The 25,924-nt window shown below is 38.3% G+C and overlaps 1 protein-coding gene across 19 annotated transcripts in view; it reads left to right on the top strand.

Moving 5' to 3' along the window:
• prom1a (prominin 1a) overlaps positions 1-25,924 on the top strand; it is a 108,370-nt gene that overhangs the window by 74,004 nt on the left and 8,442 nt on the right. For 3 of the 19 annotated variants that reach the window (XM_022207933.2, XM_022207930.2, XM_022207929.2), the window contains 23 exons: positions 203-323; positions 1,148-1,211; positions 1,654-1,743; positions 2,080-2,103; positions 4,802-5,031; positions 5,631-5,705; positions 5,833-5,896; positions 6,246-6,405; positions 6,977-7,129; positions 8,365-8,488; positions 10,394-10,497; positions 11,287-11,371; positions 15,082-15,228; positions 16,570-16,641; positions 17,743-17,835; positions 20,198-20,215; positions 20,756-20,809; positions 20,890-20,970; positions 21,053-21,121; positions 21,653-21,742; positions 22,178-22,293; positions 23,039-23,062; positions 23,468-23,536. In XM_022207933.2, coding sequence (XP_022063625.1) covers positions 203-323; positions 1,148-1,211; positions 1,654-1,743; positions 2,080-2,103; positions 4,802-5,031; positions 5,631-5,705; positions 5,833-5,896; positions 6,246-6,405; positions 6,977-7,129; positions 8,365-8,488; positions 10,394-10,497; positions 11,287-11,371; positions 15,082-15,228; positions 16,570-16,641; positions 17,743-17,835; positions 20,198-20,215; positions 20,756-20,809; positions 20,890-20,970; positions 21,053-21,121; positions 21,653-21,742; positions 22,178-22,293; positions 23,039-23,062; positions 23,468-23,536 — 2,127 coding nt within the window. Of the gene's footprint in view, positions 1-202; positions 324-1,147; positions 1,212-1,653; positions 1,744-2,079; positions 2,104-4,801; positions 5,032-5,630; positions 5,706-5,832; positions 5,897-6,245; positions 6,406-6,976; positions 7,130-8,364; positions 8,489-10,393; positions 10,498-11,286; positions 11,372-15,081; positions 15,229-16,569; positions 16,642-17,742; positions 17,836-20,197; positions 20,216-20,755; positions 20,810-20,889; positions 20,971-21,052; positions 21,122-21,652; positions 21,743-22,177; positions 22,298-22,676; positions 23,537-25,368; positions 25,420-25,924 lie in introns of those variants that run through there. The other 16 variants (XM_051954468.1, XM_051954466.1, XM_051954469.1 and 13 more) reach the window with 12 other exon arrangements.

Here is a 25,924-nt window from a genome sequence, read left to right as displayed (position 1 = left end):
GGGTCCACAGGTGCACTCAACAGAAGTTGCAAAGACGATGTAAATGTAAATGTGGTGGTGCACACTGACCCCTACTGTTTATGGCATGTTATCACCCTGCAGTGTAAAATTCACCCCACTGATATCAGAGCAGCAGGGTCAACCTGTGACTTGTCCTATAACAGATGGATGACAGTATTTGTGTTTGATGATTGTTTTTCAGGATTGGAGTTCTGTGTGCGTACGCTGCCAACCAGAACCTGAGCTCTCAGGTGAAGAACATCCGGCGACTGGTCAACAGCAACATGAGGGATCTGCACACCTTCGCTAATGACACACCAATGGTAAGACCAGCAGTTATCACAGTTGTGTTGTAGCATATGTGTGTAGAGCACAACCACTCTGTGATACAACTAAGGACAAGAATAAATCCCAACTTCAGATTATGTATTCTCAATTTATCCTCTGCAGTCAAACAAATGTAATCCTTACAGTATATTGTGTAGCAGGGATAGTCAATAACAAATGCAGTAGTATGAACAATTATTTGCATTTATGTAAAACAGCTACCCTACTAAATGACTGTCAGTTACAGTTAGGCTAGTTAAGTAATTTGGATAAAGCATGAAAAATGGTTCAGTCATGGTGGAATGAAAAGCCAAAAACTTCAAATTCACTCAAATGAGAAATATTCCAAATATATGATTGCATTAGTCTTGAAAGTGTATGTAAGATTCGCTGTGCTTGAGTGTGTGCGCGTGTATTCTGTAGTGAAACTATTACACTTTCTAGTCATGCCACCTTCATGTAATCCTTTCAAGGTGAGAAGAGAGACTTTTCTCACCTTGTGTGCGTGCAACAGCTGCAAATTTGCTTTTGAAAACTTGGTTCTTATACCGTGAAATTTCTAAAGCTCAGACTTTCAATCTCACTCTTGTGGGTGTTACTTGTTGGTGCTTTGAGTATGAAAATCCAAACAGCCTCTTGGTTTAACATTACACATTAATGGAGGCTCGCCTCATATTTCATCATTTTCTCCATTTCATTGTGACAACAGAACTGAAATTGTTATTTACTTCAGAGCATTTGTTGCCGACTGTGACAAACACTAAAAACATGTTTTTGTGTGACTCTGTGTAAGATTCTGCTCTGTGTTTCCTGTTTGCAGCAAATTGATTACCTAATATCCCAATACGCCACCGCCAAGAACAAAGTCATCTATGACCTAGATAGTAAGTAGACCTTCTCTGTGTCTCTGATAGTAAATTAAGCGGACAGAAACGATTCACTGAGCTCTCGGTCGTATATGATGCTTATTATCTGAATTTACTGTGTCTACTTTCCATGACTTGTTTTACAACAGACTTGTGACATAACTAGGTCTAGATTGCTACAGCGGTTACTGTTAGAGAGGATCTCTTGAGTATTCATCCTGCTTTTCTCCTGCAGGCAGATACTTCCTGAAAGCTGAGACCTGCAATAGGCAGTACTGTACTAGGATTTTATACTTTCAGCTAAAAGAAATGTTGGCTCTCTATACCAGCCAAACATTATTTCTCGAGTTGAGAGGATTCAGTAGCAAGCAAACCCTGGGGACGGAGAAATATGGGCAGCAGTAACACAATAAGAATGACTTAGATTTTTCCTGCTGATGTTTTGCCGTGTTTTCTGCAGACATAGGCCCATTATTGGGTGGAAGGATACACGATCAGCTGGATAAGGAGGTCCATCCTGCCTTGGACCAGGTGCTCAATATGGCTGGAGGTACATCCACTCACTTTTAATTTCCTCTTTCAGTTACAATCAGGTTACAGCTAAAAGCAGACAGCAGCTACACTGCGAATATTGCAATATAGTCTGTTATTTCATAAGAAGATAACTTTGTTTAAAAACAAGCAGGATTATTACCACAATGTGAGATTTTTTTTCCCCACTAAGGTGTGGTGTTATATAATTTTTAAAATCTATTCAAAATTTAATCAATTGTTAAAACTGAAACTTACTGCCATGATTAGTTTTAAGAGTCTAATTTCAGTATTTCCTCTAACCTGTATTATTTTTTAAGAACCTTTTTTTTCTAATCTTTATGTTTTTATGAAGTGAAAATCGAGAGAGCCATCAAAGGTAACCCTGACTTTGTAACTGATGGATGTCCCACAATCCTTTGACCCCTGACTTGTGAACTTTGACACCAGTGTTGCTCCTGTTATTTTTGTTCCCTTTGTTTTCTTCCTTGAGCACTACGACCTACCCGAGCCCTGATCTTCATGAACAACAAATAATCTCTTAAAACTGCACTATGCAATGCCTTACTTTGAGGACCATAAAGGTGATATCAACTATGCACCACTTCTTGATAACTTCTTCTTACATTTTTCCTCACAGATTCATGGGGAACAAAGAAGGAAATATATTTTCAAGGCCCATTGCTGTCTTTAGGCAGCTTTCCACTGCAGTATCTAGGAGGCAGGTGCAAGGTGCTGTGAACGTAGACAGTAATGGTCCTCTAATCGGCCCATTTAGCCTTTTTTGTTTCATTGCTGTGTAAGATCCAACAGTTTTGACCACGATGTCAACCTCATGTTCCCTGAACAGCAACAAATAGTAGTTGCTGGATGTAACTGTGATTCTATTTAGACGATATTTACAACAATTGAGGGTTTAAGATAGCTTGTATGGTGAATTATAAATTGTTGATGGCAATATTAAAGAGGAGAAGTCTTTAACTCGACAAGGATATCAGGAGAGCAAGACAAAAAACTCATGAGTACTCTAAAGTTGACCAATCTGTGTTGTCTTCACTGAGTTTAACAAATCAGAATCAAGACCCGCTCTGTCAGGAGTACCTAGCTTGAGCATGGCTTTTCTTTCTTTTACTTTTCTTCCCTAAAAGATTTTCTAAACGGGCGGTTCCTGTAGTCACAACACAATTTGATCTGGCCTAAAATAGCCCTCAAGTTCCTGCAGCAGAAAGCGCCTTTTTGTTGAGTCTGGCACAATATACATTTTACATTTTATTTGCACACATTTACCACCTCCAGCATTCACACATGGCACTGTGCTTCTATTGTCACCAGAACATTTGTTTTTATGGGCAAATAGAATGAATCTGTGATTTTTTCCCCCCCATTTAACACATATAAAGAGATATGACTCTTTCCATAAAAATGTTGCATAGTGCAGTTTTATGTTAATGGCATCTGCTGATGTTGCCAAAACCCCAAACCAACATCAACCTGCACCTTACTATCTCCCTCTACACTGCAACTGTGTCCTCCCAGTGTGAAGTGAGCATAAAAATGTATGTTTGTGTAACCAGTCATGTTATTTTAGCTTTTATCAGAAGTAACAGTAAAATGCACCACTACGTAAATTAGCAAATCATTTGACTGTTCAACTATGAAAGTATTATTTGGATAATTTATGCAATAAAACAATCTGCTGTAAATGGATGTTCAACTACATAGAATATACAAGCTTGTTGCAAAGCAAAAAAAAAGAAGAAACAGCAGTCAGCAAGCATGCCTTTAGTTCTGTGAAAAATGCCTGAGAACAGATATGGCTGTGATTATAGTTTGTGTTTTTAATGTCCATGTCCTACTGGGTTCCTACTGGGGCTGAGCCGAGCAGTGAAAGGATCTTAATATCTAGCATGAATTTATTAGATATAAAAACTGCCTGACTGCTAACCCAAGAGCATTAATTACAAAAAAATGTGCATTTTTTGTAGGGCATGAGAAGATGTCAATATGGCGTCTTCTCAGCTTCTAAGCATTTAGCTGTGTAATAGGTCATTTACTGTTTTCACTATTGCATATTTCATACCCCTGCTCAAGGATGACAGTGTTTTTGCATTCTTTAGCCTGTTTAATTTTAAAAGTTGCCTGCAGGCTACTCTGTGATTGTTAACTAACACTGGCTGCTGTCTTGAGATGCACTGCATTGGTAAAGAAATAGTCAGTTACTGAACAGCAACATCTTTTTTATAGAAGCTAACAAATTCACATCATTTACAGCGTTCCTGTTTGTTGGTTGGTTGCCAAAAGCAACACAGTCAAAAGTGTAATTTTAGATGTTAAATATTCACACCACCAGCATAAAAACACACTATACATACATTCCCAAAAGTCAAAATCAAGTACCAGGGACCAGAAACTCATTAGATTTACTCGGCTCAGACCTAGTCCTTACAGTGTGTGAAGACTGTGTTCTGTGTGACTCTGTATGTGTGTAACATAAGCAGATATTACAGGAACTGTCATTTTGCTGTGTAGTTGGGCCAGTTTCATAAGTAACAGATAATATATGATAGTACTGCTACACCAGTTACCAACACTCCTGGACCGTTAGTGTAAAAAATTATCCAAATATTTATATACCCCAGAAACAGCAGCTTTATAGATGACAAAAATGTGATTTTACTGCCCTGAATATAAATGTACATTCATACACTCTCACAGAATGTCCCAAGACAGATCTAAAAGATTTAAATAAAATATTCATAATTCTTTATGAGTCATTTTGCAGCTGAGCTGCATAGTCTGGGGCAAATGGAAAAAAACCTTCCTGAAAACTCCTTCAATTTTAAGTTTAACTTTAAAACATGCATAAACCAATAAGAAAACTTGGCAAGATGCTCTAGCTTTAACAGTTACCGCATAAATAGTGTTATATTTAAGTAATATAAGTTTGCAGTTGAACAACAATGGAAATTGTGTGATTCCAATGTTCTATATTTTCTAACAGAGTCCTTCATTTTATCTCCCTTCTTCACAACAACCCAGTCCACTTTCCATATCATCTGTATTCTCCTGCTTTTCAGCCATGCGAGAAACAAAAGAGGCCCTGGAGAATGTTAGTGTGTCTCTGGAGGTCCTCCAGGAAGGAACGGGGAAACTCAACTTCAACCTGAGTTTAGTCCGGACCAGCATCAACCGAACCCTCAACGACCCCGGCTGTCACGACGAGGAGTCAGACGCCACCACTGCCCAGCTGTGCCGCAACATCCGCCAGTCACTGTCCCAGCTGCAGATTAGTGCTAATTTTACACGGGTACAAAACTGAGCACAACACACTCTGACACACTGATTATTTGTGGTATTTACAAATGAAAGAATATTCGTCTTTCTCAACTATGGTGTTCTGTGAAAGCACCTGTTCAAATGTCAGTTTCATTTGTTTGGAACGTGTTTTGAATAAGTTTGAGTAAATGAAACGAATGAAACGTTAGGGGTAAGATTTGGCAGCTGCTGTATTTTAGCCACAGTTATAGTCCGAGTTAAGTCACTTAAGGCACATTAGAAAGAGATGTCTTCATAGCAAGTATGAACAAGAGCAATGATTACAACGAGCAAAACTACTTCCAGGCTTCACATGGACGTCTGACTAGTGTTCTACGACAAACATCAGTTGCGTTGTGTAACTGCTTCTCAAACGGCATCCTGTACAGTGAAATAAATACGTCTTCCACCTGCTTATGTCAGACTTTTGTTTCTCCACTACTGAAATTTAGGTGCTTTTGGAGGAAGACATTAGCCTTGATGTCCTCCTGATGAGGAAAGAGACAAGGAGTACTGATTATTGATCGAGGATTGTTACGTTTTGATTATGTATAATTTTTTTATCAATACTTTACTGTTTGTTGTTTTTAGCTACCCAATGTGAATCCTCAGTTGGAAAAGGTGAACGATGTATCGAAAACAGACCTCAGCACCATCGTCCAGAGGGTGAGCCAATCAACTTTACTTTCTTTCTGCTGTCATTTGAATTGCCTTTTAAATTATGTTTTAGAAATCTCAGCACAACAAAATGTGCCGTGAAACAACATGTTCCAACACACTTCTCCTTTCACAGGGCTTCTCCTCTTTGAACAACACACCACACATGGTGGTCGAACAGACCAGAAGTGTCGTTGAGAGTGAGTGACTTCTAAAGCCTTTTTCCTCTCCTGCTATGTGTGTTAAAATACGAACTGAACCACAGGGATTTTCTATTCTACTCTTTCATTCTTCTACCTTGTAAGCTTGAGGAATATTATGTGGATTTCATGTTTAAAGCTGCATTTCGATGTCAGTCTAAACACAAATCTATATTAACATTTGAAATGTTTGCCATCTGTCATCTGGGCATTGTGGTGTTATTTCATATTAACAAATTACAAACCAAACAAACTATTAAAACCTGAGCAGATTTCTGATGCAAACTTTACTTTTCCAGTTTGTTTACTCAGATTGTGTAGTGAAATATTGGATTGTTCTGCATCTCAGATGTACAGAATTTGGTGGATGGCATTGGCAACAACATCAGCAGCTTTTCCAAGGCGTTCCCAGTGCAGAGCTCCCTGTCCAACTTCACTATCTTCGTTAGCCATGCGCATGCCAAGATCGAGGACTACTACCCTGAAATTGACAAAATGGACTTCTACAGGTATGCTGACCTCCAGATAAAAATTTTAAAAAGCTTACCAATAAATTTGAGAGAAGGCTCTTCACATAAAGCAAACCCAGTAAGATCCAAGGTAAGAGGACATATTTTTTTAAACCAGAAGCTGCATGAGGATTAAGCTGAAACATAATTCTGCAGCTATTTATTGGAATACTTCAATGTGTCTGATACTTGATACTTATCTTCCTGCTGTCTGGCTTGACCAAACATTTTTCACAACTACAAAAGGAATGTAGTATTAGTCTGCACCAATATTTAGAATTTCATAAATTCATGAATTCATGAAATATTCATAACACTTCTGCATCAATTTAATTTAAAATGGGCAGTAGAGGGAACCCCAAGATACTTTATCAGATGCTTCAAAGATGTTTTATATTCCACATACATTGTGCCTTATTTAAATGTATGTGCTGTTTAATAAGTGAGCAGGCAGAGCTTCACTGTCAAGGACACTTTGGCAGGAAGTACAGATGCTTATGTACACTCAAACTGATATTGTATATAAGTTATGGTAGGCCACCTTCTGTTTAACTTTGCTGGCTGCTTACAGGTGGATTGGCTGTATTGCTCTTTGCTGCATGGTGGTCCTGGTCCTGGCCTTCAACTACCTTGGCCTGCTGTGTGGCACCCTGGGATACGACAAGCACGCCTCACCTACAACACGAGGCTGCATCTCCAATACAGGAGGAACGATGCTTATGGCGTAAGTCAACTAAACACATAACAAGTTTCAAGATCTCAAAGTCAGTGTCTCAGTGTCTTGTCATGTTGTGACAGCAACTACCATCTTTGCCACTACAATGTAGCTATTTACTGTACAAGTTATAAAATATACTTCTAAAACATCAGGAAGTCCAGAAAGCAAAATCAAAAGCTTAAAAAAAGATCTGAAGGCCTGTGCCAAGATGTGAAGTTGGCCAAGATATTAAAGAAACCATATTCAACAAAGCATAATAGAATTTTACTGATATATTTTATGTACACCACTGTTCAAAAGTTTGGGATCACTTAGAAATGTCATTATTTTTGGGGAAAAAAACATTTTTTTCAATGAAGATAACATTAAGTTAATCAGAAATACAGTCTAGACATTGTTAATGTGGTAAATGACTCTTCTAGCTGGAAACGGCTGATTTTTAATGGAATATCTCCATAGGGGTACAGAGGAACATTTCCAGCAACCATCACTCCTGTGTTCTAATGCTACATTGTGTTAGCTAATGGTGTTGAAAGGCTAACTGAAGATTAGAAAACCCTTGTGCAGTTATGTTAGCACATGAATAAAAGTGTGAGTTTTCATGGAAAACACAAAATTGTCTGGATGACCCCAAACTTTTGAATGGTAGCGTATATAATCTTGTTCCCGTGAGATGACATTACCGTAACTTGAAGCATTGTGCTTTCACGAAAAAGTTATTAATTCACAGTAATGTCACTGTGAAAATAAGCAAGCAAAGTACCACATTTACAGTGCCCAGACAGCCTAGGTGGCTGAGCGGGCAATTCACAAACGGGGGCTATAGTCCCTGACATAGCGGTCATGGGTTTGAATGCAGCCCACGTCCATTCACTGCATGTCATTCCCCCATTCTTTTACCCATGTTTCCTGACTCTCTCTCTCCATTGTCCCATGAAGTGGAGAAAAAGGCCAAAAAAATAACTTAAAAAAAAAAAAAAAAGCACCACATTTGGTCTTGCTTGTGTTGTGTCTAATCTCGGACACTGAGACCGATCAACCAAAATAACCTAACCCTGCAGCTGCTCCTACACCTTCAAGTTACCACCTTCCTCCTATAAAATGTTCACATTAAGTTGTCACTACTTACTGCGAAAGAAACTTTCAGCCACCTTCAGCCCACCCTTCCCCTGATACCGCTGCCTCTCCATGTGCTGTATAGTGCGACTGTACCTGAGAATCTGGTCTGTTCTTCTCTATAGCGGCGTTGGATTTAGCTTCATCTTCTCCTGGGTGCTGATGGGTGTGGTGACCAGTCTCTTCCTGGCTGGAGGGAACATGGAGAAACTTGTTTGTGAACCATTCCACAGCAAAGAGCTCTTCAAGGCAAGTCATACAATCAGAAATGGCATATTTACATACAGAGATGATGCAGAGGTCAAGACTTCCCCCAATATCAGGTTCAATCAGGCACCTTAACTGGAGAAGGAAATCCTAGAGCCTACATCAAGCAATAAATTGACCTCATTTTAGACCAACATTTTTTGATCTTGTATGGACTAGGGTCCATAGTGTCCATATATGTAAGCTCCTAAATGAGCATACTACATTTGATTTAGTGTCCCTTAGGTGGGCTTATGAGAACATAAGAACAGCAGCTGCTCCCATTTGTTTTTGTTTGCATTAAAGCGGGAGTTAAGCCATCCACAATGCAGAAAATCTAATTTTGCCTCAAGTGTAAAAAATCCCATAAAACAATGTTTTAAGAAAGCAATTCTCACTTTTTTTGTAGGTCATTAGGTATCAGAACTGTCAAACAGGACGAAATGAAATCTGTTGGATAATGTTATCCAACAATAAATTAGCAAACCTGTTGAAGCTGACATTTTTGGCAGCATTTTCACATGTGCCACCAATAACCTTCCTCGGTGTCTTAGTGCAGGAAAATCATTGCCTGGGGACCAGACAGCCTTTATATTGTGTATTACAAATACACATAAAGTCAGTCTGGAACTGCTCCATTGAACCAAATCTAGCCCAGAGGCGGGACTACCGATCACAGCTTGAATTGGAGAGAGCCAATCAGCGTAACACTTGTGTGACGCAATCACTAAGCGACCTAACTTTTAACCATTTCCGCCATGATGTTTTGTAGTTTTAACAGCTTCCTTCGCCGTACAGGGGTCCTGAGGAAAATCTAAGCTCTCCCTTCAACAGTGGAGGGCAGCATTACGCATTCTATCGTACAGCCTGCCGGAATTAAAAATACATCCTTTTTAAAAAGAATAGCTTTAAGAGCTGCTTCTTGTTGAGGTTTAAGGACAAATTCAGCCCGTGCAAAACAGAGGAAAGCGCACGAGAGAAACCTCGCTCTGTTGCAGTCGCCAACTCGGCCCTGAAGATGACGCATCGTTAACTCCCACCTCTGGTGCTCTGATTGGTTCGGTTTGATCTGCTCGGAGCTTGAAAACCTGTCAAAATGTGTCAATGGAGGAGGGCTAGACCCGTATATCCCTTATAACGGGAATACAGTCTAGCTAAGCTAGGCTAGGAAAATCAAGTCAAGCAACATAGAATAATAAGTGGAATACACTGCCATTCAAAAGTTCGGGGTCATCCAGGCAATTTCATGTTTTACATGAAAACTCACACTTTAATTCATGTGCTAACATAATTGCACAAAGGTTTTCTAATCATTAAATTGTCTTTCAACACCGTTAGCTAACACAATGTAGCATTAGAACACAGGAGTGATGGTTGCTGGAAATGTTCCTCTGTACCCCTATGGAGATATTCCATTAAAAATCAGCTAGAATAGTCATTTACCACATTAACAATGTGTAGACTGTATTTCTGATCAATTTAATTTTATCTTCATTAAAAAAACTGCTTTTCTTTCAAAAATACGGACATTTCTGTTACCCCAAACTTTTGAACTTTAGTGTATATTCATTAGTTTATATATTAGCTTATATTTCATATTAGTTTAACCATCACAACAATAATTTGTGACCAGATTTAGCGTGCATGCATGCTTCTTTCAGCTACATCCTAATTCACTTTTACCCAACTATAATCCCATAAAATATAAAACTGCCACTGTTACTTTAAATCAAACTGTTCATAATTTTGAAGAAAAATATACAAATATATATTTATATCAGAAAATACACAGGCATAACTGCACCATAATTCTGCTTTTGTTTGAGTCAGTTTTTTTTTTTTTCTTCAATTTGCTTCCCATTTAAATGACTGCTCTCACATCCTTGTTCCTGCTCTCTAACTGGGCAGGTTGTGGACACCCCGTATCTGATCCACCCAGAGTGGAAGAACTTCATCCCTGGCTACATGTACAACGACTCCGACCTGGAACTGACAGCAGAGAGCTTGTACAGGCAAAGCAAACTCATTTTTATGTATTTGGGTGACAATGTTATGTCTGCCACCTTTCACAAGATGATTATTCTCCTCACAGCTTTCTGTCTTCTTTTATTTCATGTTTATTTGACGTTACATAAATGAATGGAGTGGGGGATGTTTTTCAAAATTTGGTCTAGTCTGTTGAATTACTGGATAAGGCAGTTTTTCACATTTTGCTCATTTTTTTATTTTGTTCTGGTGCATCACAGGGTCATACATCAAGCATCTAACTGAATATTTTATTTCCACTGATGGAGATGCAAATGAGACAGAGAGAGTTGCTATTAACCTGGTGTGGCTAATTAGCATCATTGTTCTACACTATCTGTGCTGCTTTTCTGCAGCCTCTGTCTCAGTGATTACACGAGCTTTCATCATCCCCCTCCAGTGAGAAGCTGCGTATCTTCAGTACACTGGGATGGCAGACCAACAGTCATTATATTTCCAAATACAGCAGTGTTGCTTCGACAAGTCTTTGCCCATTATATAGCAAGCAGTGTTAATGCTGTGTGCAGTACGGGAGTGTATATGGTACGTGGCAGCCCGAATATTATCACAGAATATTTATCTGCAAGCTACTAACAGACAACTCTGGCTTTTACAGAACATTATACTGTTTCCAATTAGGGAAGTCATGTACTTCCAGTCCACTTCACTTGGTGGCAGCAAATATTTTCATTATGACTGAAACTTATGGATTGATATTTCTGTTTCTCTCTCTTTTTGTCTCTGTCACGCTTGTTTGTTTATTTGGATTTTCTTAGTACTTGCAAACAGAACAAAGGCATCTACTCTGCCTTGCGTCTGGACAAAGTCTTCAACATCTCCTCCTTCCTGAACACCACAGTGGTTAGTAACCTGGACACACCAGAAGTAGCATTCAGGAATAGATTCCACTTCACTATCATCGTCTGTTTCTGTACCCAATAGGAGGAACTAACTGATACAGATATTATCTGACAACTAACCAAAAGGGAAATCTTTTTACAATCCATGCTCCATTTATTGTGAAAATGTTCAAGATAAATATATCTACCTAAAACAAGATGCATAATATTGACTTCTGACAATCAGTTGGCTGATAATATTACAACTCTGTCTAGACAGTACACTCACAGGCATTCCACTTATCTCTTAATCATATAATAAAAATATCTGCTTCATAAGAGAGCTCTGTTTGGTATCTAAATTCTACTTTCTAGCAATGTAGTCTAATTTCATTCTGTATAAACTACATTCTTCATTCATCTTCATCCAATCTATTTGGTAAATGTGTCATATTTTTGTCTCTTTTGCATAGATTTTAAAGTGTTGCAACTCAGACATGTGCCAGGTGTCCAGAAATCTCTTGGCGACAACACTTCATTAGCATTACCTAATTATTCCTTTTGTGCCAAACTATAGCATGCCGACAACTGATAAGTTTAACGTGCGTCGGCCCTTACCTTATGTCTGAGATGTGACATTGATGTAAGTTTCTGCTTCTTTTTGACCCTGAGCCAGACATTGCTGCCTTCCCAAGATATGCAGCACTTTCCTGCCAGCTGGCAAGACAACCTTGGCTCAATATCACCAACAGCTGATATGTCCCATGCCTGCCTGTTTCTGGACATTGGTCATTTGTCTTCATTAATGCCTGCAAATGTTTAAAAAATCCAGTCTGCCACTACAGTTATTTTATCACTATCACTTGTATGAGCTATTAGTAACCAACTTAAAAACGATAAAGCGCTAACATCCAGTCAACATGATTTTTATACTAACAGTGCATTGCTAGTCTCTATTAGGTCATACATTACTCAGTCTCCACTCTTTTTTGGTCACCTGCATTCAAAATTGGTGCATCAGCTTGATAGCAGGGTCATATTTGCCAGCATGTTATCACAAAATCTGAATTTGCAACACATTATTTTGGCCAAACCCTCAGGATATTCAGATTTTCCACTGAACATCAACAATGCACAGTCTTGTTCTTGTGTATTACCACATTTGCTGTTGCATAACAAGAAAACAGGGAAAACACATAAAGCTGCATCACCTACTTACTCGGTAGGAATCGTTTTCCTTCAGCCTTTGGGACATTTGTGCTAAGCCAGTATGTCCACATTAAAGCTGCAGTCATTAGCGTCCACTCAGTTGTACCAGTCCCTGGAAAAAATAGAGTTCTGTTTGTAGGATTTAAACTCAACACACACAACACAAATACCTGCTCACAAACACTACATTCTAGGGGCCTGCTGGCTGGGAGATAACATTAGCCCTTGTCCTAGACAGCAGTTAATGTTACTAACAGCTAATAAACCTTTCTTGCTAAACTTATTAGTCTGAAGCATTTTAAGCTAAACTTAAAGATGCAATTACTATTGGTACAGTTAGGAAAAGTTTAATTTAGGCAATCTTGCAGAAAGTTTTGGAGATGGTGACAAATTCTCAACCACTGAAAGAACAATGATCAGACACGGTGTCCAGCACACAGACACTCCTTTGACCCGACTTTAAAAGGCCACCTTAAAATGCAGCTTTATTCAAATGACAAGAGGCCACAGATGGCAAGAGAAAGATGAGGACATCCACCATTTGTTGTTTACAACTTCATTTTAGTCAGCTATGTCTGAAACATACAACAACATGATTCAGTCCCCAAAAATGTCTGCAAACTTCTCCAAGCCATTCAGCAGGAAGGAGACAGCACAGAAAACCTAATTAACTTTGCATAGCAGATATACAACTCATTACTGACTTTTGATTTCTGGTCTATGAGCACACTCTCCATCTGCCCATTATCGTTTCCAAGACACTAGTGGTTGGGCTTGGTTTCTTTATGATGCCCATTCTGTTGTTGAGATACTGTGTGTTGGAACAACAAATATTTGTTGTTTATTTCATGGATACTAAAATTGATAGAATTCTATTAAATAGTATACTGCAATGATCTTTATCTACTGTGTACTTTTTATTACGTTTACCAATAGGGCTGAATGACTTGGAAAATCTGCAGCTGAATTGTTTTGTACTTTTTTTGACAAATGTTAATATGAGCTACTATTTTTTTTTTGTTAAACTTGTAATGGATTTAAAACATATGACAGCATTGCCTCAAGAACCACAATCAAAAGTGAGACTGTCACAGATGGAGAACAGCTTTAATTTATAAAACTATCCACGACAGTTTAAACTCGGGGTCAAGCTGGCTGCAAAATGTATGAGGTGTGGCTATTAAATAAAGAGATTATGCTTTTGTCAGCCAAACCAAAGCATGCTTGACTTATCCATGTAGCGCACATTGATCACTGGGCAAGCATAACGAGCCTTGAGAGCTTCAGTTTTGAAAAAAATAAAAAATAAAAAAAATACAGCATTAGCCACACCTTGTTTTTGCCAATTGCATTGTTCCAAATTGAGATTTCAATTTGAAGTCAAATTATTGTTCTTAACCGGAATTTGAAATCACAGTGCTGATGGCATTAAAAAAAAAAAAAAAAAAAACAACTAGGAAGGGCTTGCAAGCGGATTTCACCAAGACAGAAATGAGTGGATCAGATTCAAGACACAGTTTTTGAAGCTCATGTTGTAATAAGGTCAAATGAGTTTTATCCCTCTGAAACAAACACAAACGAGATCTGTACACACAGTGCATCACTTTATATCCAGGACATTTCTTAGTTTTATGGGAAATCCAAACCATCTGAACATGCAGTCATGTCAGTCAAGAAACCACTTTATTGTCCACATTTTTTTTGTTGTGTTCTCTTTACAGTGCCAAAGAGAAACTTCTTTTTTGGTTGTGAAATTGCATATTTCTATTCATGACATCCTTTGTGAAAGTCGCATTTGCCAAGACATGCCCTGAGATGTCTTTGGCTTTCAGAACACCCCAAAAACAAAGAAAAAAATTAACTTACTTAAAGCATTTTGTTGTTATTCATAAATATAAATTATACAAAGAATAAATACATTTCACTGTAAACTCATCTAAATGCACCATTGGGTTCTTGGTGGTTTCTAGTGGCTGAAGAGAAAGCAAAATAAAAGTTATGCATTAGTTTCCAAAACATTAAGTATGAGTAGCATTTCCAAAGTGGCTTTAAAATGAAATGAAAAGTTTATGTACAGAACTGCAAGACAGAGTTGAAACAAGAAGAGACTAATAAAACCAACAACATCAAGAAAACACATTAGCTGGATATGTAGACATTCATCCAAACCACATCTTTAACATCTTTGGTCATGCAAGTGCCAACATTTGCTTTGCATCTTTGGTAGCCTTTCATTATTTTAGTGATGTTTGTGCACATGAAGAATAATTCCTCATCTCTGCTGTATATACTTAAACTCTGACTAATAACCAAGCTTTTCTAACAGGCAGGAATGCCACACAATTACTCAGAAGTCCCCAAATGACCGTAGCACCATTTTTTTTTCCTGGTGATGCATTCTGAAAACAACAATCCACAAACCACATTTAACATTTTACATTACAGACATTTAGAAAGTGTTTTTAAAAAAAAAGGCTCCAATATCCTTAAGAAATCTGGTGTTATACGTTTTTTTGTGTCCAGTTCACTAAGGATGTGGTCGGTCAGCTGGACAGTGTTAAGATCGACCTGAGAGGAATAATCCTGTTAGAGGCGGAGGGGAAGCAGAACCTCCTGGATTTCTCTGAAGCAGGGCTGTCAGAAATCAACTACGCTGACTACCTGGAAGAGGTGACACATGTACTCAAATGCAGAAACACAGTAACGTATTGCCACACAAGCGGGAAGGGGAAAAACACACACAAACAAGCTACTGAAAATGTGCATGAATGAGCAGAGAAACGTGTAATTGGGTAATCAGGACACAAAACCACGCAGGAAGTTGCAGAAAAATACGGGACAAACAGGCACGCACAACACAGACAATATCTAGTGACAAACAGGCAAATGCGCACAATATTTGTTTCAAAACACAGCTACAAGGCATAGAGTGATTCTTAAAGTATTTTTGGCATTTGACTGAGCACTTCCTTTGCAGTAGATGGGCAATGTGCGATTTTATCTGACAATGTGCAGTGTAAGGAAAAGATCAAAAATAGTAGATTGTTAATACTTACATAATCAAATAAACATGCTTGACTTGGACTTTAATGGCATGCTACCAGAAATAGCTCAGTTCTGCAGGCTCAGTCTAACAGCCACCTCCTTTGCTGTCAGTTAACATAGAACAGGCAGCCATGCTTCACCTGATATGAGCTGCGACATGACACAGTACACTGGGTTCTGTTGAGGACCACTGAAGCTCAATTATCCAAAAGTGATCCTGCCAAGGCAAAGACTGTGTAGGAACAAGCTGGGGCTTGGCATTCCCTGTGCTCTCCAACACTACCTGTCAGGTTCACTTAGCTGGATTTCCCGAGGGCAAGAAAGAACGCTTTAAAGACTCCATTCAAGTGCACCACCTGTCCTGATACACAACTCACACAAGTCAGGATGAGAGATTCTTATGTCCAGCGGTCATGTTTCTCTGTCTTCCGCTAATAATGTAAGTGGCAGGAAGCTGCTAAACAATTTCCCAGGTTTCGAGTTACTTCGTTGGAGTTGAATCTGTGCTGCTAGAAAGACTAATCTGTTCTTGAGGAAAAAATTAAGTGAGCTTTTTTTTCTCTGCTGCTTTATGGTAAGCTGAAAGGCATTTATTGCTTTGTAATTTAGATAACAAAATGTTTTTCTTTGCTCAAAGGACATCACTGCAGTGCATAAGCTTCTCCCTCTAAAGAACATGCAGGAAGAATATGAATTGATGTGGTTGTATATAATATAATTCTGCTGCTCCTTTGTTTCATATCAAGCTTTATTACTTTCATTCATTCTTTGGTCCAGCATGCTAATGCTTTTTACAAACAAAAAGCAACGCAGTAAATAAAACATAAAAGCAGTGACTTTAGAACCGTCTTACTATTAAAAGAAAAAATAACTAAATTTCTATCTGAAAGTTATCTGGTTTGTTGCCTATTAACATTGCTATTCATGGAAGAATGTTTACTTTTTTTCTTTGTGCATTATTTTTAGGTGAATAAAGGAGTCACTGTGGTGGATCTGCTCTCATTTGCCAGAGAGCTTGAAGCCCAGACAGACCTCATGGTAAGAACACCACAGTGTCATTCTAACTGATATAAAAACATCCGATCTGCATTGTTTCTCAGTTTTTCTTAGATTCACGCACACGTATTTACTTGGGATTACTTGATGGCAAAATTGGGTGTTCTTGCTCTCCAAGATCTCATAACAGCTTTGCCTAAACAGACACAGGCTCCCATTGAGGTCTGACTGCTCTACCATGTCTTTATGTGGTTTAGGAAAGACGGCACATCTGTTCAAATCCAAACGGCGAGTCCATTAGGCTTCTCCAAGAAGATGGGGTTTGCAGTTAGTTAAATTCAGAGAAAAAGGCTTTTAACCAGATAAACCCCGGTTTCATTTTGGCTCCTGACACATGTTTAGTTACTGTGTCCTTGTTTTTCACTGTAATGTAAAAGTTCTACACCTCTAAAGGCAACAGAAACAGCCAAAAAAGTGTTTGAAAAAATGGAATCAATATGCATAGTTCACAAGTGTTCCAAGGTGTTAATAGGTTTGGGCAAAAAGGGGATGCACATGCAATAGATAGGCTATTTAAGTTAGCCTATTTACATTTATTACCATCTCTCTAGAGTTCAGATTAAAATTCTGGATTTTTGTCATTGGTAACAGCTGAGTTGCAGCTTTTCATTTGCTCTTATCTGATGCAAATAATGTACTTTTGCTGAATTTTTGATTGAGACATATATAAAGTGATTCAGATAAAATATCACGGTGCAGACTAATTTGTAGCTACAATTCCTGATGCACAACACATCACACACGATGCATTAACAGTCCATCGGAGAGTTACAAATCTGCAGATTCTTTTCTGTTTATACGGTTTTGTGCTATGCTATAAAATGCTCTGCCAATTTTTTTAAAGAAAAGTATAAAAGTTCCCTGCCTGTACATGAATTAACACGTTTGATTCCTCTTTTGATGCCACTGTCTGCAGGATTAGAGGGATAAAAATGTACAGAGAGGTATTACATGATAATAGTGTTTCAAAACAAACAACTCATGGTGGACATCAGGGATACAAACATGTATAATGCATGAGCTTCAGTTTCTTTCAGGTTTTTGATAAATTATCTTTCACAAAATTGTGTTTGTGCTTTTCAGCCCAGAGGCCCTCTGCACACTGCTCTGAAGGGCCACATCAGCACTCTGCGGCAGATCCACAGACAACAGATCATCCCAATGGAGCAAGCCATGGTAATACCCCGCTGTGTCTCTGTTTAATGATCAGATACTCATTCCTGTGTGAACACTTGGTTTCAAGTTAGATTTGTCGTCCTTTTTTATTGAAAAATTCTCCCTAAACCATCTTAAAACAATACACAAACAATGGCTGATTCGATTTTGCATTAATGTGGTTAATTTAATTGTAACAATTGTTCTTTTTGTCTTCCGCGTAAAAGATGAACTAACATGACAGTCAGGACAAAAACATCCACAGCAAGTCTGGAAATATGCATTATACTAAGAATTTTTTACAGTCTCTTGACTTTTGCTCCACAGTTTGACAGTCACACAGAAACTGATCACAGAAGGAACAGAGACCACTTTTCTCAACCCATACTAGCATCAGCAGACCAGAATTTAATAGACCCACAGAGCATGTTGTGTTTTTATTCTTTTGGTGGAAAAACTCCAGCTTCAGTTCTACAAACACTGAGTGTGGAGTACGGGCTCACCTAACCTTGACTGGGTGGTTGTTCAAAGGCACTCTTAGAAATAATAACAACTCAACAAGATAGCAAATGAAAAGAAAAAGATACAGTAAAAATAACAGAAAAGTTCAACAACTGATTTTCCTTTTAAGGACGTATTAAAGCTGCTGTCCGGAGTTTGAATCGCAGCGTCTCCCAAAACACTGTTGGTCCCTCCCTCCCTCTGATTTCGCCCCTTTATTTGTGCACGCGCGCAGTACATGAGAGAAGTGCCCGGAGTGCTGCAGCATCTCGCCTGTTTTGCTGTTTTCCACTCTTCTACATTTAGTACATTTAGTAAATAATAAAGGAATTACATTAGAATGCTGTATTGAGTCTAACTTGTCCTAATATCAAAATAACATGAATCTGCTAGGACGAACGAGTAAAGTTTCAATATGTGATTACACTCGTGTATCCCTCTCGATGACGTTGTTTATCAAACTTAGTGCATTTACGCGTGTATATGTGTTACATTGTTTATTTACTTCTATCTAGAGTTCAGAATTGCATGACTCCTCTGACGAAGAGTATGTCCCAGACGCCCCAACATCTTCCTCCAGAGGTCGGGCATCTAAACGAAGCTGTCAGGCGGGCTATGGAGGCCGTGGTCGGGGAGCGAGGCGAGCACCCCGACCACGGCATCTAAACGAAGCCGTCAGCCGGGCTATGGAGGCCGTGGTCGGGGAGCGACGCGAGCACCCCGAGCCAAAAAACATCCTGCAGTCTCTTGGCCTGACAAGCCGTGGGATTGGTAACTTTTCTGGAAGTTGCTGAGCCCTGATGCTCTCTCCTCCACAAGCAAAACAAATGTGCGCGCGGTTGCGTAGTGCGTAGCTCGCCCACCTCTGCATGGGCTTGCTTGCTGTGTGCGTAACCGTTGATTGACAGCATGACAAAGCTGAAGCTCGAACTTGATTGGTCGGCAGCAACCGGCGCTTTTTGGAATAACATGGGGGTCTATGAGAGGAAGGCGGAGCTCAGGAATAAATTTTCATATCGCGTTATACTAACTTTATATTATAGTATCGAACTAGACTAACACATTTAAGCTTTGTTAAAAAATGATACATAAATTGAAAACAAACGGAAACTCCGGACAGCAGCTTTAAGGTACCTAGTGGAGTCATGCTTTAACATACATTCTGAGCTTTTTTTAATGCCAGCCTGTATTGTGTTAAAATATTTCCTTTATGAGTCGGTGGAGGCCAAAATAGAGGTAAAAGTAGGGGGTTCTTATGTTTCTTTGTTATTATATAGATTATATAATGCCATAGGATCTTAAACTTAGTATTTAATTCAGGTAAGTTTGTAATGCTAATGTGATTTCTTAACTGGAAAGCACTTTGGATCAATGTCTGTTGTTTTAACTGAGCAGTATAAATGACAATGACCAAAAACAAGACTAACTGGATGCTAATGTGTGTGCTGGATGATCAAATAAAAACTTAGTCAATTTGAAATTGATCCACAGAAGAAAGGTTCTTGAGTGAAACTGTTGAGATGTGCTGTAGCATGACTATGCATAGATTCATCCAAAGCTACTGGGTAGGAGTGATTTCTGTGTTATCCTGTGAAAATGACTATTTAAGAGAATGGTACCACCTTTGGCAGAGAAAATACATTTACATTATTCATTAACATCATCAAAGTGTGTTTCTGGCCGGCAGGCATGTGTCATCGCACATGTCATGACTGAAAAAATAATGAGTATTCAGTTTTATTTTCTCTGTCAAAGCTTGTTCCAGTCTTCTGAATAACAACAAGGAATTCCAGCTACAAGCAATTCAAACAATCAGTGACGTGCTCCAACACAGCTTTTACAACAGCTTTTTTTGTTTTTGTTTTCCACATTCAACTTCAAGAAATATGTTAGAGCAAGGGTAAGCTGAAACGTGTCCATCTTGTGCTTTTAGTGTCCCCATTCATTATATGGAACATTTAGAGAAAGACTGTGTCCTGTAGATGACATACTGTACAGTAGACACATGAAGCAGAACTAGTCTTTGATGTCATTTTAGAATATTTTGTGTGTGTTCTTGTAATTACATTTACATAATGATCATATACTCTGTGGTTTTCTACATGAAGGGTTTTGTACCAAAATTGTACAAAATATCCACATTAACAAACGGAATGCCAGACTCTATCTGTTCAATCATTGGTGATAACACATGTTTTATACGTGGCATATGTAAGTAGTTATATCATGAAGGTAGGTGAATCATTTCTTTCTTTGCAATGTGGATATTTAATTTTGGAACAAAATTCTTCAGCATGCCAGTAATTAAAGCACAATGTCGGTCATCGAGTGTTGGTTGGTTTTGGTCTTTCTCTGTTTATGTTTCGGTGGCGTATGTTTGTGGGTGTTAAAATAACCCCTCATCTCTGACATTGGTGTGTTAATTTGTGTCCTTCTAAAGAGCGCATTGAACCAGAGTATGAGGTTCCTGGAGAGAACAGCTTCCGACCTCCCAGTAAGTAAACCAATCCAAAACCAATCCTGTGTACTTCAATTTCATCTTAATCTCAACGATACTTACTGTCTTCTCTGCAGAACAAAGTCTTAGCTGTTCTTGATGCCATTGAAGCCGCCCAGTACCTCATCTCCCACAATGCTACACATTTAATAAGTCAGGTAACTACAGAATCACTTTCTTTGTCTCCATTCTTGATTCGTAAACCATGTTTTACTCACATTATGACTTAATCCTCCACAGGAAACAGGAAAATACACAGCGACCATTGTCGGCTACTTCCATCAATACATAGAGTGGGTCAAAACATCTGTAAGTGTTTGTGTGTTAATTTGTTAACGTGTTGAGGCTGATGTTCGCATTGTTGACTTCTTTGTTTTGTTCAGTGTTCATTCAGTCAAAAACAAACGCTGTGGTACACAGAGCTATGTACTGGCAAAAGAAGAACTTTGCATGTTACATAAGCATTTTGGAGTATATACAGAGAAGACGAATATAAAGTTACAACCTCTATAAATTGAAGGAATTTGCTTTGCGGTACGTTGGGTTCTGCTGTAGTTAACCTTAGGAATTCAAACCAGACTGAAAAAACAACATGTTTCAATCCCAAAGCTTTTTTGTTGAACCGTTAATAAAACATTTTACTTCAATCACAACGTTTTTGTTGCTTTTCAGGAGCACTTAATGTACAGGGATCTATTTTACAGTGGCTTACAGGGTTTCGTGTTAGTATCCTGAAACTGAAAGCTGAAATTAACACACAGTGTGTTACTGATGATATATAGTGCAAATTCATGAATCTGTTGTGTGCTGATGTTTTCTGTTTATATCCTGTGTTTGTAGCTGGCCATGGAGGTCGCACCATGCAAGCCCTTCAGTAACATGGTGGACACAGCGGAAATCATGGCCTGTAGCTTCTTGGTCGACTCTATGGTAATGACACTGTAGATGTCCATAGATGTCCATAGACATAGATCCAGTCCCTCTGAGCTACAGCTCAGAGGGACTGGATCTATAACCAATTTAATACATTTAGTTCGGTCTTATTAGCTTGCAAAGAAACTTGAAGACAGTTGTAATGGGAGCTGCTACTTCAATGACTACTTCCAAGATAAATTAATGACTTATTTGTTCAATAAAATATTGTAAGATTGTAAAACACGCACACTACAATTTCCAGCAGCAGCAGCTTCTCACAACTGAAAAGTTTGATCCATGCAATGTTTGCTTTTTTTTTTTTTTTTTTCTGGAGAAATGATTTGACTGATTAACAAAGGATCAAAATAATTGCCTGCTAATATACTTCTGATCATCCAAAGGACCAAATAACTACTCGTTTCAGCTCTAAATACTTTCTCTTGCCAACAGAACACTTTCTGGATGGGTCTGGGCTGCAGCACTCTCTTCCTGCTCCCGAGCATCATCCTGGCAGTGAAACTAGCAAAGTATTACCGCAGGATGGACACAGAGGATGTTTACGATGAGTAAGTAGTTAATTTTTACTGAATACATACAAACACATTTACAATGAAGTATTTATAGTTGTAAAAGGTATGTTATGGATAGCTACTCCTTGCACTAATGGTGTAATATTTGATATTAATGAGTGAATTTATTTAAAAGATCCTACATAGTCATTACTGTGCATATTTTATATTGTGTTAATGGTTGCAGGACATCCTTCTGTCTTTTTAGATTTTTATTTTCTACTTGCTTATTCACAGACTTAAATATTTAAATATTATTTTCCTGTATTGATTTATGTAAATATTTTGTACTACACTTCAAGTTCGTAGAGGGTTCTTCTATGTCACTGTACTAGTATATTGTTGATTTTTTTCTCCCCTACCTTTTCTCTTCCCTGTAGCTCCTCTGTTTCTGGGACTTGGCATTTTACTTTGTGATAACCATTTCTACTATTTCCATTTTCCATATCTATTTTTTTTCTGGTTTTCATCCCTTTCTGTCAAGCACTCAGCACTTTACAAAGAAACGTTGACACATTTGTCAATTTATATTTATTCTTCATGCACCTTTTCTTCACTCTCTGTGAACTCATCTGATCATGGCTTTATATACGTACACTAGATGTTCTATAGTGTCTCAGTTGATCAGTGGCATGTCTTGCCATGTAATCTGTGCTGCATTATAGGCGACTTTCTGGTGCAATTATTTTGCAAAACATATCAATAACATTTTTATGTTGCTTCTTTTTGTGTATCTTTATAGCATTGAGACAATTCCCATGAAAACGTAAGACATTCTACCCACCTCCCTCTGCTTTTCAGCCTCTATCACTTTGTGCTTTTCTCTCAATCTTGTAAATAGAACTGTTTACTAAATTCTTGGTGCTGGTTTGCGTTTTTAAGCTTGGAATTGCTCTTATGGGTGGATGCTGTGGCTTCTTGTCGTGTGCTACCTTTGAAAAGTGCCCCTTACCTTTCATGAAGGGCTCTTGCAATCATTACCTTACAAGTCCACCTGTTTTTGTAACTTATAGTGTAAATAAAACACTATGGTTTATACTCAAACTATGTTTATCTCTTAACAAGTTTGGCTACTTAAAAGACAAAGTATTTTTACTCTAAAAGTTCAGCATGCCTTGTCTGTCATGTTACATTTTTCATCCCTTTTTTGTATAAAATGTTTTGTTTTCAGTATGGAAATTGGTAATAATGGTTATCATAGTGAGCGCTCACGAGGTATTCCTAATCCTATGATGGCAAGGTAAATGTTACATTAATCCTGTTGACTGCATGTGATGGGGAGGTGGAGGCATGCCTGGGGAAGTGGTGTCTTTTTTTAAAAAAAGCACGTGGATGAGGACAGTGCATGCCCGCGGGGGAGTTGATTCATTACACACACGCGAACACACAAATATCTGGAGGTGATCAAAAAACGATGACATGAAAGGTGACAAGTAATGGTGGCTTTTAGAAGAAAACATTCAAAACTGCATTTTGTCCCCAGTAGTTTAAGTTCAAGTCAAATAGCATTTTAAAAGATATTTAAGCAGATTTCACAGAATTTCATTGAAATTTGGGGGGAAATGCATATTTGCTTTAAGAATTAGCTGAAAATTAGATGATACCACTCTTTTTTGTGTGCATTTGGTAAAGAAGAGGTAATTTGAGAAAACAGTAAGTCTGGCTTTGTCTGAAATTAAAGTATCTGCTCATCAACACAGTCAGTGGTGGATATGGAGGTGTATTCATATCCATCCATCCATTCTCTATACACCGCTTAATCCTCACTAGGGTCGCGGGGGGTGCTGGAGCCTATCTCAGCTGACTCGGGCGAAGGCAGGGGACACCCTGGACAGGTCGCCAGTCTGTCACAGGGCTACATATACAGACAAACAATCACACTCACATTCATACCTATGGACAATTTAGAGTTATCAATTAACCTCAGCATATTTTTGGACTGTGGGAGGAAGCCGGAGTGCCCGGAGAAAACCCATGCATGCACAGGGAGAACATGCAAACTCCATGCAGAAAGACCCCAGGCCCACCCCGGGATTTGAACCGGGGTTCTTCTTGCTGCAAGGTGAAAGTGCTAACCACTACTCCACTGTGCAGCCCGTATTCATATCCATTAACTAAATAAAAGACATAATATCACAATGTCAAAATACTTTAGTTTCAAGTCCAGCATTAGGTTAAAAAAATTTAACTACTCAGTGCAGACAGAAAGAACATGTGAGTGTTACACTGCAACATATTCTAATATTAGACCATTATTATTACGCATTAATGCATGAGCGTCACTTCACCACCATGCTTTGATAAAGTAGTTGTCATTTTTTGCAACATTTTGTGGAGGATGCAACTAATTTTCAAAATGGATTAATCTGATCAACTGATTGTTTGATTTGCAAAAATTTTGAAAATACTGAGAAATGTATAATGATCCATTATAATTCTTGTTTTGTTAAGTCCTAACTTCATGATTGCTAAAAATAATAAATTAAAACAATTAAAACAAACAGAATAGACATTGAATTTCAGATTTTAGGAAGCTGTCTGCATGGATGCTAATAAACATAATAAATAAATCATGATAGGGGAACAACTGCAACTATCAGATACATAAAGTTCAGCAAAAAGTGCAATGTTTCCCTCTGAAAAATAGTTAAATATAAAATGGCATGAAAATAAAATGAACCTCTGAGACAGCCAGATTAACTGCTCATTGACAAACATCTTTATATTCAACTGAGCTCATCATGTCCTGATTTAAGCTCTATATTCAACACAGAAATGAGATTGGTATCAATTTACCATAATCGGTTATTTTTCAAAAGAAAACACATTAACAAATATTGATTGCAATAGGATTCAGTGAATCCGTGAAACAAAACATCTCACAAGAATACAGCAAGAAATGTACAACCTTGATTAATATTTCTGCTACCATCACTTTTCTCTGTCATGTTGCCAAATGTTCTGCTCCATGGTTTTTGAGGAGTCTACCTTATCACTAACCTACTGCATGCTCTGTGTGCACACTGGGACGTTTATGTGGAATGAAAAATCTTCCTGTTTCCTCTCATCTAGAGTCAGCCAAAGTCCGATGAATGTACACCTGATCATTTTGTTCAGAGAGAGGCAAGCATGTCAAGCTTTAGTGTGACGCTGGAAGCGCTGCTCCTTTGATTTTCTCCTTAATCTAACAAAACATCTAACTGCATGTTATATATTTTTCAGTTGCATTTGGATGGGGATGAGTTTGGCCAACCAACCTACTGTAACAGAAGCTGTAGGCAGAGAGCAAAATAGCCAAACTATAGACAAGACCAGTCACTAGCTGGGTCTTAGTGCCACAGTTATCCCCCATGTCGTCTTTGAAACTTGTTAAATGTGTCTTTTATACGAAAGCGGTTTCATTCCAAGAGGAACTATGCACACTTTGAACTAGTGATGCCTTCCTGGAAAGCAAAAAATAAATTTAAAAAAATGATATTTTGCTATTTTGAGCGATGTTTTTGAGATTTTTTCTTAAAATGCAAAAAAGTTGTGAAATGAAACCCACAAGTTACTGTCCAGAATGAAGGGGCATTAAGTAATCTATAGAACCTCAGCTGACCTTTAATTACAGTCAGTAAGGACTGAA

This window comes from Acanthochromis polyacanthus, chromosome 10 (assembly GCF_021347895.1).
Source record: "Acanthochromis polyacanthus isolate Apoly-LR-REF ecotype Palm Island chromosome 10, KAUST_Apoly_ChrSc, whole genome shotgun sequence".
NCBI classification, from domain to species: Eukaryota; Metazoa; Chordata; class Actinopteri; family Pomacentridae; genus Acanthochromis; species Acanthochromis polyacanthus.
This window is presented reverse-complemented; position numbering and strand designations above follow the sequence as displayed.